The 16,209-nt window shown below is 42.6% G+C and overlaps 2 protein-coding genes across 5 annotated transcripts in view; one reads left to right on the top strand and one right to left on the bottom strand.

Annotated features, from left to right (window-relative positions):
• The window catches only part of FBXO36 (F-box protein 36), a 30,989-nt gene extending 17,013 nt beyond the window's left edge, over window positions 1-13,976 (bottom strand). Inside the window, exon 1 of the mRNA XM_079978315.1 lies at window positions 13,573-13,976. Within this exon, the coding sequence (XP_079834441.1) occupies window positions 13,573-13,668 (96 nt within the window). The 5' untranslated portion in view covers window positions 13,669-13,976. The remainder of the gene's footprint in view (window positions 1-13,572) is intronic.
• Window positions 13,977-14,196: 220 nt separating this feature from the next.
• Window positions 14,197-16,209, top strand: part of TRIP12 (thyroid hormone receptor interactor 12) — a 70,352-nt gene continuing 68,339 nt past the window's right edge. For all 4 annotated transcript variants that reach the window (XM_079977538.1, XM_079977537.1, XM_079977536.1 and 1 more), the window contains exon 1: window positions 14,197-14,337. The gene's annotated coding sequence lies outside the window, so the exon portion shown is untranslated. The remainder of the gene's footprint in view (window positions 14,338-16,209) is intronic.

Here is a 16,209-nt window from a genome sequence, read left to right as displayed (position 1 = left end):
TATTCTTGAGAAACACGATCCAATTACAGTTTAATGTGAGTAATCGAAGAGATGGCTCACATTTCAGGTCTATGAGGAAAAACAATTGTTCAGAAAATGAAATCACCATTACAATGTGGAAAGGCTTCCATCTTTATTCAAAGCAACAATCTGTCTTCCCTCAAGGAGCCACAATAGGTGTCTGGAGCTTACCCAGGGGCATATCATTTGTAGTGTTCTTTGTTTTGTTTTGTTTTTCGTTACACTGGGGGAAATCTCCAAGGGAATGGGAAAACCAAAATGGAAAATGGAAATGTATTTCTTATCTATAGCTGTTCAATCCTGAACATGGAAAGCCTACACTTTTGAGGACAAATACATTTTTTAGTCTGACCCTTATTATTTCTTGTTCTTGTGACTATTACTCTTTTTGGATCTAGAAGTCACGCTGGTAGACAACGTAAGCAGCATGATCCTTCCAAGAGTGGTTGTATGGCCTTCAGATTGTGAGAATTATGTACATCCTATAGCTAGGACTGATTTTATTAGGGCAATTAAGATTGTACTTGTAAGGATGCTAACGACTTACTTCTCAGTAAGCATGCCTTGGATTGCACTGTGTAACATTCAGGCTTTGACAAGCAATCTGAAAAGTTTCTTAAAAAGTGTTATTTCAGTGCAGATAGAATACGAAAAAGCTTGACTGACATGTTAAAAATAATTTATTTGCATATTTAACTACAGTAGAACGCCATCAGTTAACACCAGAAGTTTGCATGTCATATGGTCAAATGTTTGCATTTAATTAGTTACAAGGAACTGTCTAAGGAGCACATGATAAATGAAGCAATTATACCAAAAACTGAAATCAAGAACATGCAATAATCTTTTTATATAGTTACTAACTCATTAGCAGAAAAATAACAGGCTATTTGGAAACTGAGATATTGAAATGAGCCACGTCATTTTGATTTGCAAGAAAATTAATATTAAGAGCAGATTAACAGAATAATAAGGGAAAGTACTGTATGTATTCCTACAATACTTTTTTGGATACTATGCTCAGATTGTTGTTAGAAATAATGCCATTTAAAATCACATTCCTGTTTAGAGAATTTAAAGAATTTCCATGTATCTTATATGAAGGGGTTTCTCATAACAAATCAAGATACAACTAATTTACATTTTTTTTGCATCTTAATGGCCCTCACAATTACTTACAAGGAAAGAAGAAATAATTACAATAAAAGCAAATATCACAGGCTGAATAAAAAAAGCAACAACATAGCAGTAAAAGCAAAACTGTTCCAACTTGCCATCTAGATATAAGGGGACTAATCCAAAAGCATCCCTCTTTCAAGTATCCCATAAATAAGACATCACAACAGAAAAGGCCATATTTCCAATTGCCCCTCACCCAGTCTTTGGGAGCAGGGCTATCTGGACTAAAAAAAGGTAAAGGTACCCCTGCCCGTACGGGCCAGTCTTGACAGACTCTGGGGTTGTGCGCCCATCTCACTTAAGAGGCCAGGGGCCAGCGCTGTCCAGAGACACTTCCGGGTCACGTGGCCAGCGTGACATCGCTGCTCTGGCCAGAGCCAGAGCCGCACACGGAAACGCCGTTTACCTTCCCGCTGGTAAGCGGTCCCTATTTATCTACTTGCACCCGGAGGTGCTTTCGAACTGCTAGGTTGGCAGGCGCTGGGACCGAGCAGCGGGAGCGCACCCCGCCGCAGGGATTCGAACCGCCGACCTTTCGATCAGCAAGCCCTAGGCGCTGAGGCTTTAACCCACAGCGCCACCTGATTCTAATGATCTTGGGATGAAGGCAGACAGCATTTCCATCAAAATGATGGGGTGGTTTTATGCTGCCATTGTTATTTGCAATACAAATGTACATTCTTTTGTCCCACGGTATGCTTTGGTTAAACTGGTTTTTCAGATTTTCACCTTGCCTCAAGGTGAAGCTGGAAAGCCCCTGTTCCTCTTCTTAGAAAGGAACATTCAGTATATATGCAAACAGCTGTTTGGGGCTACTATTGGCTAATGCCATTGACATCAACATCACATCACACATTTTTAGAGCAGTTTGCTACAATTTTCCATCACATTTTTGTTCTGATCCCCATTCCAAAGTAAAGGATAAACACACTGCTTGTTAACACATACAACTTTGAAGTGCAAAAATGATTTTGTAATACTGTGCTTCATTCTCATGAAAATGTGCACCAGAGTGTATGGAGAATACAGAACAAAAGTGGTCCTCAGAGAACTGTGACAATTTGCAAAATAAAACTGAGTCTTAACACTGCTTTGCGGTTTTTTCTGCAATCAAGCAGTATATACATTTTATGAAATAAAAATAATTACACTACACTTTTGAAAAAAACAACTAAGTGTGTGTAAATATTGCAATAAACAAATAACTGCTGTATATACACAAGAAGCGGACAGGAATCGTTGCACTGTTTAATATGCTAATTCATATGCAGCAGAGGCAATGATGCCTTCTCTGCTGTTCTCTGTCTCCCTGCCCACCCACAAGATGATCCAACAACTACTACTGCTGCCTTGTCCTGAGGAACAACTGAAGTCAATTAGATAACCATGCCCTAGAAAACTGAGAAAGAAGGGAAATTGTGAAGTATTATTAGTATCTATTTATATCCCACATTTCCCCCTCACGGGACTCAAGGTGGCTTACAGATAAAAACAATCGCTTAAAACATAGGAAAAATAATAATTATAAACAATTAAACATTAAGAGAATTAAAATTTTATGTGTTTATAAATCTGTTTAAAACTTACAAATGATTACAATAAAAACAAAAGTACTTTGTATCAACCTAAAACAAGATGCTTAGAATACTATGCACAGAATTGTGATGTTCCCCCTGTATTATTAGTGTAGGGTAGATTAGATACCTCTACAGAGAAGGAAGCTTTGTCTATACCTGTTTTTCAAAAATGTTTATCTATGGTCATTTGCAGCTACTGGTACCATCCTACATTACTTTAGCAAAACTTGTTAGCAGTGTCCATTAAGTCATTAAGTTCAAAGAATAAGTAGCAGTGTAGACAGAATCATACTTTGGAATAAGGTGCCAGAGTTTGTCAAATTTGCATTTTTAGTAAAGAAAATATTGGTTTAAAGTGTAGAGATCTTTCCTATTCTAATTTATTCTAATTTATTCAAGAAGGTTCTAGAGGCTTCTCTGTGTGGTACAAGCTGGTGCAAGCTAGAAATTTTTAGCTGACAAGTAAGCTTCTATTCTGCCTGGAAACAAGCAAAAGGTTCCTGATGTTTGGGTTATTCCTTCAGAGAAGCTGAACAGCTGGTTTAAACTGATTCTGTTATCTCTTTCTCTCAAGGTCATATACTGTGGTGCCTCGCAAGACGAAAAGAATCCGTTCCGTGAGTCTCTTCGTCTTGCGGTTTTTTCATCTTGCGAAGCAACCCTATTAGCGGCTTAGCAGATTAGCGCTATTAGCGGCTTAGCGGCTTAGAAAAGGGGGGGGGGGGTAAGCGAAAAAAATCGTAAGACTCGCAAGACGTTTCCGTCTTGCGAAGCAAGCCCATAGAGAAATTCGTCTTGCAAAGCGCCACGGAAAACCCTTTCGTCTAGCGGGTTTTTCGTCTTGCGAGGCATTCGTCTTGCGGGGCACCACTGTAACAGGCCAGAAGAAGCTTGGGTTTCACTTTCTGTCTCCCTTTCCTTCTGGTGTGGTGGTCTGTATGATCCTTAGGGTCCCTTCTAATTCTACAATTCTATGATTCTAAATAATAGGAAATATACCAGTTTAGTTACAATTCACTACTAACGGGGATCAGTTATGTTATAAAACAAACCATTCACTATTATCAGCACACTGAGTGAATTATTAGTTCTATAACCACATATGTAAAGGAAATGATACAAACATTTTGTTAGATCAGACATACAATACCCCATATATGTGAAATCTGCTAATATACAGTCTGTTTAAATTAGTTGTTCATTTGTTAGGTGACTCACTAAGCACAAGAAAAATGAGCACAAAGGAGCTAACTACAGAACAGATTGCAATTCATGAACCTTGACTCATTTGTCTGACAAATTTTAAATTAGCATACACACACAAAATATTAAAATATTGGATATGTTGGAAACTTGGTCAAAACAAACCTTTACATTAATTATGCCAGGGAGCAGATATATTGCTCCCACACTAGTGGAACCAGTGCGTTTTTTCTTGGGGTACACAGGGGTATGCATACCCCAAAACATTTTGTGAATCTGGCCACATTGAGGGGCAGTATTTCAATATGAGTAGAAAAATGAGAGTACCCCTAAACATTTTTTTTAGAAAAAACACACTGAGTGGAACTATATGAACTACATAAAGGCTTATTATTGCCTACTGGCCCTAGGAAGGTGAATTTGCTGTGACATGCTTGCTAAGCATTTTGAGGATAAAGCTACTTCCATCCTCTAGGATTTGGGCTCAGCTGATGATCCTGCTGAAGAAAAGTGCTTTCTTGTCTTGGATGAGTTTCAGTTGCTGCGGCCTGAGGATATGGACAAGGTATTTGGCTAGGTTTGTGCAACCACTTGTGTTTTGTACCCTTGCACCTCATAGCTTATAAAATCTGCTAGAAAGGGGGCAGCTGAATGGGCCAGGAAGGTGATTAATGCTTCAAGAAGGAGTGGTCCGAGGTGCCTTGCCAAATGCAAGAGATTCAGAAGCAATACAAAACACAAGCGAGTGAGAAGGTTTTATTTCTAAACAGCAAGCAATATATACATACCAAGCATGCCCTTCCCTCTGCCACGTGGAAGCCCTCAAGAACCCATTAGGTGACTCCTTCAGGTAGTCTCAGTTTACATAGGCCAGTCTGTGCATAAGCTTCTGAAAGACTCTGCCCAAACCAACCAATTTTATAAATAGCCACCTCCTCCCAATGTCTCACTTTAATAATTTTCAACATAAAAGAAGGTTTCCAGCACTATCCACCCAGACAGATTAAGGCAGCTGGGGGGAGGGGTTCAACTCCCAACCTCCCAACCGATTAGGACACCAAAGACTGTTCTCACACCTTCAAAAACTAAAGGCTGGGAGGGAGGGGGGAGAAACAGAAGCAGGAAGGGTAACCATGTTAGAATCATGTGACCTCCCGGTATAGGGCGGTATATAAATTCAACAAATCATCATCATCATCATCATCATCATCATCATCATCACTAACTCCTTGATATACATTTTGTCTTCCAGATGTATTTCCCATACACCAGGCTGCCTGAAGGAGGTGGTTGCAAGACCACTGATGAAGAAGCCTTCCCTAGACCTTGAAGTTCTTAATAATTTTAGATTATAACCTTGCCCAGAAAGGGGACATTTGCTACTTGAGTGGTTTGGTACCAACCAGATCCAGGTTGTTTTGGAGGAGACAGATTTTCTAGATCCATTTCAACTGAGATTCAGGCCTGGTTTCAGTGTGGAAAATGCCTTGCTCATAATGTATGATCCTGTGCCAAGGGAGAGAAATGGGACAGGTGTGACAGTTGATTCTTATTAGATCTCTCAGTGGGTTCTGATATCATCAATCATGGTATTGTTCTGAGTTAGGTTGGGGAGCTGTTCCTATTTGGATGGCTAGTTCCAGGTGGGACCTGACTGCTCCATGGATTCTCTAGTATGAATTCCTGTGGGGTCATTTCTAAATTGAATTACACTTCCTCTGAATGACTGGGTTTGTTGTTTGGGGGTTCCGGATTCACTGCTGTCACTTGAGGCACAGGTGGTCTTGTCGCACAGAGTGCCTTCCATCATCTTAAGCTCATGGCACAACCACAGCTGTAGCTGGGCAGGGTTGCAGTAGTCCAGGCATAGGTAAACTCTGGTCCTCCAGATGTTTTGAGACTACAGTTCCCATCATCCCTGACCACTGGTCCTGTTAGCTAGGGATGATGGGAATTGTAGTTCCAAAACATCTGGAGGGCCAGAGTTTGCCTATGCCTGCAAGTCTCAAGTCCAGCAGTCAGGATATAGTTCAGAGTCAAACCTGAAGTGCAGTCCCATAGAGGTCCAGAAGCATTAAAGCCAAGGTCCATCAACATGGGCAGTTGAGCAGGCACAGCACTTCAGCTCTGTTGCCCTTTGGAACTTGGCATGCTCATTGCAGCATCTGGGCTTGATGAGGCATATGACCCTCACCCGTTCCAAGCCTACTCCAGCTGAGGAATCACACACCTCCTCCCAGAGCTAGCGAGCCCTACCTGGCTAGCTAGGGAGCTGGGCTGTGGGCCCTTGCCTGCCTTAGCTTTCTTGAGTCCCCCTTCCATTCTCCCTACCTCTCAGTGCCCACCATGTTCATGGAGACAGGACCATCCCCCGGCTCTGGTGATGGGTCTTGCTGCTGTGGTTCCTGCGCACTGATCCTCATTCCCTCACCATCCTCTGTAACCCTGTGAGTACTTCCTTCCCCATCCCCTGCATGCCCCAGTGTGTCCTGGCTACACTCCTCACAGGGATCCTCTTTCACCTCTCCCTTCTCGCTGTCATCTTGCCAGTTCATGGCATACAGCTTCTCTAGTGAGGGGAAAGGGTTCAGTGGAAGAGAGTCAGCCAGGATCCCAGAAGATATTTTGGGGGAAAAGGTATGTATGTATGTGCATGAGTGAACAAATCTGAAAGCACTTCTTACCTGTGACTGCTCAGAAAAATAATGTGCCATTCCTGTGTTTCCTAATGGAACTATTGGGTAAATCTGTCTGTCATTAAAGCTGCATATGTAATCCTGAACAGTATGTCCTAGTACATGCATATTAGCAGGGAATTCAGAGCAGCTTTGCTAAACAGTGATAGGTGTGGCAAAACCACAGGCTGGGATAGGCTGATTTGGCACACAATCTGAAGAAAAACAATTTATATTCACCATCCAGAATCCTTAGGTTGCCCTGAGGTGGAGGTTGGTTAAAGCAGGTACTAAAAGTCTGGAATTCTCAGCAGTCTTCTACTAAAATCTTTACTGAAAGCTGAGAATTCGTAACATGACATAAAGGGTTAAAAATACTTTGATGAGCATTAATCATAACAGTAAAGAACAGTAGCATAGTAACTATTATAATTTAATGCAGGCACCCCAAACTTGGCCCTCCAGCTGTTTTGGGACTACAATTCCCATCATCCCTGACCACTGGTCCTCTTAGCTAGGGATGATGGGAGTTGTAGTCCCAAAACAGCTGGAGGGCCAAGTTTGGGGATGCCTGATTTAATGTCTCTCTTCCTGTACAATTAAACATTCTGAAGAACCTGAATAGCAGCAGATGGCCACATAGATTATTAATTTTAAAATGTACTCTGTACTATGAGGCATATCTGTTAACACATCTGAAAGATTGGCAAGTCTTATTTTCTATCAATACCCCAGCATGGGCAATTTTAAAAATTGTTTACCTAGTAGCTTTCTGGATGGCTGAATAAAAAAAGGACCAAATACCATCTTCAATCTAGAGAAACTATAGAAGTATACTTTCTATAAACACCAACTTCACTAAATTAAATAGCTGACATATGGAAGGCCTATATTGATCTCTACGTGTAAACTAAGATGGATGTATTGATGATGTATAAATGTACAGTATTGTTAATGTGAACTGACAATGTTTTTTCCTTTTTCTTGTATTGCCTGCCCCCATTTTTTTTTTCCTTGATTTTTTATTGCAGTTGACTTTAATTAAAGTATTTGGGTACACAAAGGTATTAGAATACCGTAAGTCATATGAGGCTAGCTCATAAACTTCTGTAGGAAGGGAAGGGAAACACTTATGAAATTTTGATCTAGTTTTTAAGACTTAGGGAGACAGGGCTGGGCTTATCCAGTATTTAAGATGAACAGTGTATGAGTTTTGACACATCACAAGTTCTGTGAATGTTGTTATTATGAGGTTTCCTGCTTGACCAGTCAGTAAAGAACAGCAGCCACATCCAAAATATGAGCTGTCCCTTTATTATTTGTAAACCTGTTATGTATAAGATATAGTAGGATTAATCCTCCAAAGTTAGCACCTCTGTCATATGGACGTCAGTGCTCAGTTAACCATGCACATGCTTTTATTCTACTGAAATAAACAAAACTTTGAAATGCACAACTTTGGAGGGCTTATGCCCATTCTTTTTTAAGGAGCAGGGTGAATGCACTACATCACTGTGAATATCCGTAGCAGGGTGGGGAAACTGACCACTGGGAAAGCTGGCTGGGGCTGATGAGAGTTATAGTCCAACAACATCTGGAGTGTAGAAAACCCTAGTCTATAAGACATAGGCCTTGATATATGCTTACATTTATCTATCCTTCCCACAATAGAATTACCACTTACTAGGACAAGATTACAAGGCATGTGATGAAGCCACCTTGTTGAAGCTAAGCAGGTCAATGCTGGGATAGTAAACCACCTAGGAATCCCATGTAACACATTTTAACTTCTGGGATGCAAGGAAGGCAGGATATAAATATACTAAATAGCAAGTTCTACTGAAGCAAGAAAATTGTTTTAAAAACCTCCAAGAAGGGAAAGCATCACTCCTGAGCAGTGATTTACATATAAGCTAAACAAGCTATAGCTTAGGGCCCCATTCTCTTGGGGACCCCCCAAAAAAATAAAGAAAAAACAACTGGATGTACATTTCCAAAATATAAGATAAAAAACAAATAAAATAAAACTTTCATACAGAAATAGTGTTTTGTGTTGTATAGGCTCCTATTATGTAAGCGATGGGCCCCGCCTGCTAGCCTGCTCCCTAAAATATAACTTGTTTGCTCATTTCTATATCAATTACTTTGATAAAATACATATTTTATTATTTGCAAATTGCTTTAGGTACCTATCAGGTCCATAAATTACCATACAGCATATATTCAACACAAAAAACAGTGACAATTTGTTGTTGACAAAAGACAGCTGGACATATAAAGGGCCCCATTACCTTCAGTAGCTTAGGGCCTCATCAAACGTAAATCCGGCCCTGCTCCTGAGCAAGTAGTGGGCTGGCCCCAATGAAATCTAATGCAGCCTGTGGAAAAGAAGGCCAAACACAATACATACCGTTGAAATGATTGATTTAATGGAGGAGGTAGATATGAATGCAAACTCTGCGAAAACTAGGTGTTCGGAGAATAGAACTTGTGGATTTCAGTGTTGTTAATATACTTAAAATCAGCTGTAACTCTCATCCTTGCTGTAGGGAAAAAAATCCCTGGAGGGTGGGGGGGAAGGAGACACAGATGCCTACATTCCTTTCATATCATCAATCCTCTCTGAAATGGTTTCATGTCCACACCTCCCACATTAACAGCAGTGCCTTTTCCTGCAATTTTATCTTACCCATTTCTGGTTTAATCTAATCTTTCCAGCTGTCTGCATTCTTATAAAATACTTACTCTTCATACACTTCTCGATATAATACTAAACTACACTGTTATTCTCAAAGTTGTATCTCCATTTAGAGTCTTTCTTAAGAATGTTTTGGGAAGCGTCCATGAATCATTCATATGCCTGCACTTTTCAAGGACATTTGAGTCTGGATAGATTAAAAGAAATAGCTTCAATGGTATAGTTTTCTGTTGGAAGAAGTGGGTGGTTGAGAAACACTTTGGTTAACTAGGTCTGAATGCTTGAGCTGTCATAAAAATGACTATTTTGCAAATGGAGAAAAAAGTTCTGAACAAAATTAATGTTGTAGTTAACCAGGTTTCTGAGCACTTCAGAATTTTGCTACAAAGTATAAGCTCATCTCTTCTCCAGATGAAAAATTTCCCTCAGAAGTAGCCCTGTAGATCTCTGAAAGATCATTTATCTATTATGCCCCTCCCACCATTTTATCTCTAGCTTGTCCATGTACAACCACAGTGAAATCTAATCTGAAAGGAAGACAAAGGAAGAATAAAAGGAAGCAGCAAATTCACTTATTTGCAACCAAACTGTTAAAACTAGATGTTTTTATCAGTGGAACTTATGAAGTGCTTTTTTCTGTAAGAGGACTTAATGAAATCTTATACGCAAGTATTTATGTTAAAATTGGGGCTTTTTTTTCACCCAGAGGTCACTGGAGCTCAGTTCTGCCACCTCTCAGGTAGGCACCACTGACATTCTAAGGGAACAAATGAGAAGTTCATGGTGAGCTCTGACACTTATTTTTCTAGAAAAATAGACTGGTTAAAATATATAGGAAAATACAACTTGGACCTTTATGGAAAGAAATAAGGTGTTCCATAGAAATCAATTCATTTGTCTTATATAATTATTTCATGCATTACAGTAATTAACCAGCCTGGTCAAATCAAATCGATGACAGATGTAATATTACTTACACATTCAGAATATTCACTAGTTACATTTCTATTATCAACCCTATCTTATGAGTTCACTGCTTAAGAAGCTTAAGTGCCAGATTTCTTTGTCCCTTTCTTGTCATAATGATCCTACTCTTTTAACTTTACCATCTAGAACAACTTCCTTGCATTAACAGACTTCCATCTTTTACTCACCTAGTCTCTTTGATTCATGACTCACTACTGATTATTAAACTTTTTTAAAAAAAACCCAAATCTTAGAAGTTCAACTGTTACCTTGCTTTTATTAGTGTTTCTGGATTGCTGGTCATTATGTCCTTCTGTGTACCCTAGTATGATCTGCTGTTAGTCTCCCTTCACCACCCCATCTCCAATACATTTTAAAAAGAAATGCCAACATGCAACCAGGGTTTGGCAATTATTTGACTATAGAGATAAAATCCAGAGAATATCCCCCTCGCATGAAGATTAATTCTCAAATGAAAATCTCTCCTTCCTTTGTTGTCTTGCTTGTATTGATTTATATATTGTAAATCTCCTGGGATTAGGATCTGTTCTGTCATACTTTGCGAAGTGCAATACACATAGATAGCGCTATATTTATCAACATCAACATGATTATCATCATTCTTTATTTCATGCTGCTGTTATAGGGGGAGAGCAACTCCTAAAAGATTCTTTCCCTCACAACTAACCAAGCAACATTTATTTTACAGTTATTTAGGTTGTATATTTATGACTAGAATATTGGGCTTACTAATTTCCACTTCTTTTTATAATCTAAACAAAGAAGTTATACTGTATTCTACATTTATAATCTTTTTATTACATGACAATAACTTGCAGCTGGAATGTTAACTGGGTACCTCTTCCATTTCTGTGCACCCTCAGGAAACTTCTTTCCTAAACAGAAAGTTGGCAAATTGTTTGCAGGCACCAGATTTGGTGTAATTAAAAGAGAATCTCAATCCCTGTATATTACGTATATGCATTAGTTTGGGGATATACTGTGTCTCACATACACAGAGTGGAAATGTATTTCTTCTCCTCTGAAACTGTTGGGAGTTTACAGTAAGAAAAACCAAAATGTTGTTCTTTGCTTCCCCTTCCATACTTCCAGAAACTTTTCATTTTTGAGGAAGTTGTTCCAGGAAATCACATGGCTTCTTAACACTGAAAGTTTCACTCACTTAATGCTTCCACAGAAGCAGTTGCTTTGATGCAGCCGTAACAGTCACTGTGCCAGAGAGATCAACGTGGCAGAAAAGCAACTTAAGGGATAAAGGAAAAAAGCAAAATAAAACTCAATTTCCCCTTCTGAGCTGCCAGAACAGGTCACCAACTAGAGACAGAACCTTCATGATTCTGGATCCCATGGAATCAAAGCAGTTAGGACAGGGGTCTGCAACCCACGGCTCGGGAGCCGCATGTGCCTCTTTTACACCTTTGCCGCGGCTCCGGGGCGGATACTAGCGAGGGGAGGAGGCGCATTGTGCGCCCCGACACTCCCCACTGTGGCGGGCAGTGTACTGGCTGTGACGTCGCATGGGGGCGGTGCGTGTGTTAGTCACGCACCGTCCCGACGTCACCTTCCCGCCCGCTGTCAGATCGCGGCTCCAGAGATATATTTGTTTTAAATGTCACAGTGGTTTTGCGGCTCCCAGGTTTTTTTTTTCTTCGGAAACGGGTCCAAGTGGCTCTTTTTGTCTTAAAGGTTGCAGACCCCTGAGTTAGGAGATGTGTCAGTTATACTACAGAAAAAACAACAGCACTAGTAGGTAAACCTCTATATTAAAAGCATACTGACAGTATTCTCAATTCTTTGGATTCTAGAGTGATGTCGCAGCATTATCAGGTCAAAGAAGGGCAATGATATGGGATACTGTCTCCCTCTGAACAGACAGCCACTTTGATTTACATATACACCCACTAAAAATAATTTTGCAGTACCAGGTATAGTATTTCTGCATACGGCTATCTCACAAATGCTGAGAGCCTAAAAACAAAATACTGTAACTTGCCATAACACTCTCTCTGGAGGAGCAATATTACTTTTACTAGAGATTAAACCTTATTTCTCAAACAGTGGATCAAACCGACCTGGGAATGAGCAAAAGATGCTTGGAATGTGCATGCAAAGTTCCAAGAAGAGAAAGGATCTGAATTTCAAAGGTAATATTGTTAGCTATAATAGCATCGTGACAACATTTTACTGAATTACTGAGTAAGTAACACTATTAGGATTTGATGTTGGAAAAAGTATTTGCAAATGTTGCAGAATGCAGAGTACCTTTGGATATTTGGTGCAGAAATGCAATCTGGGAATTTGCCAAGTATACAGCCCTGCAACATATTGGAGTCCAATTGCCTCATATTTTTCAGGTGAAAGAACGGAGGAATGTTTGAAACACACACACACACACACACACACACACACACAGTCAAAATCATGGTCAGAGGCAAAAGTAAGCAATAAATGTGAATTTTGTCACTATCTTATAGGGTAGGTTTTTTCACAATTGCACCCCTCTCTGTTCTCCATCCAAGCAGAAATGAAAGACTCAAAGATGGTGCAAAGTGGTCCAAGGAGGGGCTGAGAAGGGTGTGTGGCCTGAGGAGAGCACTGAGGGCCAAAAAGAGTCCTGGAGGGCTGCATTTGGCCCTTGGGCCCCAGTCTCCCCATCCCTGTCATTGATGGAGCAAGATGTGTGACATAAAATAAGAACTTTCATCTATTTAGAATTCACCCAATATAACTCTTGTTGGAAAACCCACCTCCATGGGAGATGTCTAGGTCTATAGAATCTCCCTGTAGATGAGAAAGCTCAAAATGGGGACACACATACAGAAAGGTGTGCATTTAACCAGGTACAATGTGCCTTAAATAAAGGCAGCATCTAGGATTAGGGGACAGGACTACCAAATCGCAGATTTAGAGAATGAATGTTCTAGTAGGGAGGTTTGGCATGGCAATTTAATTATCAGCGAAATGTTTTGCTTAAATTCTAGTGGACCCCATTTCCTTTCCTGAATGAGAAGAAAAGTCGAGCGCGCGGAGAATTTCCCCTACACTTTTCTAGGATGCACCTGTTCAGTCCTGGGAAGAAGTAACGAATAGCATTAAATTCAAGTGAGGCAACTTCCATTACTTTTTTCGCTATCACGTCAGGCCGTCGCCGCTCACCCCGTAACAACAGCGAGGAAGGAGGAGGAGAAGAAATCTGTGGAGGACCCCCTGAAAGGGGAGGAAATTCACTCACCTCCGTCTTGGTGACAAGGAGCTGGTAGAAGTCTTTGCTGGGCGCCGGGGCCTGCCCTCGCGCCTCGAACAAATTGTCTGTGAGGAGCGACGCCATTTTAGGACGCCAGCGGCCAATCGCTATGGCAACCAGGAAGGGGCGGCCGCACGGAGAGGTCACGGGAAGCCCAGCCTCCCCTCTTAAAGGAGACGGGCAAGCTCCTCCGTGCTGGAAGTCGGCGGGTCTTACACCACCCGCGAACGTACGGGGAAAGAAAGCGGGGGGGGGGGAGTCTCTAAATCGGGGCGAAACCGCCAACAGGGAGGCCGCCGCCGCCAGCGGCTTCGCTGACCCTGTGGGGGATAAACGCCTGCGCGCACCCCGGGGGTGACGACCCCAGCGGAGGGATACCTCTTTTTCAGCCAAGGAACGTCTGAGACGAGCGGAGGGGGACGGCAAGGATAGAACCGCCGCCGATCCTTGACGTGTGGGAGGAGAGGGGGGGCTGCCGGCTCCGCGGCAGGGAGCGCCAAGGCGGGCAGGAGGAGAACACCCGCTGCTGGCGAGTGGGGGGGGGAGAACGGGGGCCCCCGGGCCCCTTTGGGGGTAAAGTAGTCCCCGGCCTCCCCCTACGCCGCTGGAGGGGGTACGGTGCGGAGGCAGACGGCGCACTGATCGGTGCTGCGGCTTCAGCTGATAATTGAAGGGAAGAGGCGCCGGGCAGGACAGAAAAGGAGCCGGAGAGCCACAGAGCGCTTTTGCAGAGGCCGCGTCGGGATAAACTAGGTACTGTGGCTCGAGGCGGACCAGGCCTGTTTTTCAACGCCGGGGTTTCTGTGGGAGGGAAAGCGACTCTTCGGCTCCCCCCTCCCCTCCGCCCGTTCTTCGCCGGGGGGCCGGAGTCGGGGAATGTGGGGAGGCGGCGCTGGGTTAGAACCTGACAGGGGGAGGTTGGTGGTGAGGTAGTCGCGGGCCAGACGGGGGCGGGTGGGAGAGAAAGGGGAAGGTTGGTGGTATGTGTGTGTGTGGTGGTTTGAGGCCTTGAATAGGTTTTCAGGAAGTCCTCGCCATAAAGAGGTCTCCTAATATGTACCTAATATACAAGGTGTTGGGGGGGGGCGGAGGAGGAGGAGGAAATACTAAACGTAAAAGGTTGGCTTCTTTCTCCACGACCCCCTCGCTCCGTTCCTAAGAAAAGGAATAGTGAAGAGGAGAAGAAGAAGCAGCCAGGGTGGCAGAAATGGGAGCTGACAAAATGGCCAAACGGCTGCCTGAAGCTTTATCGTCATTCAGCCCTTCCCTTCTTTTCTTCGCCTTCCACGCTCCCGTGTAAGCGGCTCCCTGTTAATGGGATGAATCTGGACCCCACCTTTTATGCCTGGGTTCACAGGAGCGCAGGATGCCCCATATCGCAGCCCTGCTCCTCTTTGCGGGCCTACCTTTAAACCTTCCCTCCCCCCCCCCCCCCCCCGCCACGGTTAAGATTGGCGTTCTGGCTTGTGTGTGATTAAATACAAAAGGACAATGTCAGTGTTGACACTGCGCCCGGGTTTTGTATTCGGCCCTGCTTCACAAACTCCCCCCCCCCAACCTCTTTGCTAGCCCTGTCCTCCCCAGGGAGGCCCCTTTTTATTTTGTTTTCTTGAAGTGAGCTACTGAGTCCCACTGAATTAGGCGTGGGGGAGGGTGGAAAGCAGCCCCCTTTTAGCCCAACGGCGTCGTCAGCGTCGACAATAAAAAAAAGAGAAATGCTAAATGATCTGCTGACTCCATATTGGCCTGGCTTTGGGGGCTGGGGAAGGGGGAAATCGTACTCTGCAAAGCGGAAAAGGGTGTTTGTTTATCCAGTCCCTTTCGGCACTTGGTCCCATTACCGGAGCAGATTCCTTTCACCCCTATAATTTTAGAGTTGGTTTGTGTTCCTGACGCCTTCGAGAAGAAACTAGCGTGAGGCTTGTTTGCATAACGCGTCGTATTTGGATATTTACATTTTTTTCTCCTCCACGCCTCGCTTTTGCGTATCTGCCGACTACTACCGGGCTAGCATTCAAACTGATACCGGGGCTTTTGCCAGCCGTACAGGCCCAGCTGCCTGCTGTACAACTTTTATTGTTCCTCCTAATGGCCAGTCCTGTCGGGGTGGGGTGTTCTTCGCAGTAGGGTTTTTAAAGGCATCAGGAATTCGAAAAAGTTTAGATTAGGAACAAGGAAACATTAGGGCGGGGTGAGTGGAAAGTTTTATCGGAGGCTTTAGGGAAAAACAACGATGTATGGAACAAAGGTCCTGCCTGTATCAGAGGCCTACATACTAGGCCTGACTATGTCGCATTTACACAGAGGAAAGAAATGAGATCTTGGCATTGGTCTATGGATTCAGTGCCTGCCGTGCATTTGAGAAACGTTTCTAGAATTCGTGTAGCTGGATTTCAGGATTGTTTTCATACTGCAACAAAGATGTAATAGTTCTGCTGTGGATTTTTTTTAAAAATGAAAGTAGTTCTCATAACCCTTTTCATCAGGAGAATTGATTTGATACAGATTTAAGGCAAGATCTCATTTTTTTAAAAAACAAAGTGCTTTTCCTAACTGTGACTTAATGATACTGTTAGGCCTGTCCAACATTTTTTTTCAAAAAAATAGTAAGGGGGGATTCAAGGA

The sequence above is a fragment of the Podarcis cretensis genome, assembly GCF_951804945.1.
Source record: "Podarcis cretensis genome assembly, chromosome: 5".
NCBI classification, from domain to species: Eukaryota; Metazoa; Chordata; class Lepidosauria; order Squamata; family Lacertidae; genus Podarcis; species Podarcis cretensis.
The sequence above is the reverse complement of the archived record's forward strand: the minus strand, read 5'-3'. Positions and strand labels throughout refer to the sequence as shown.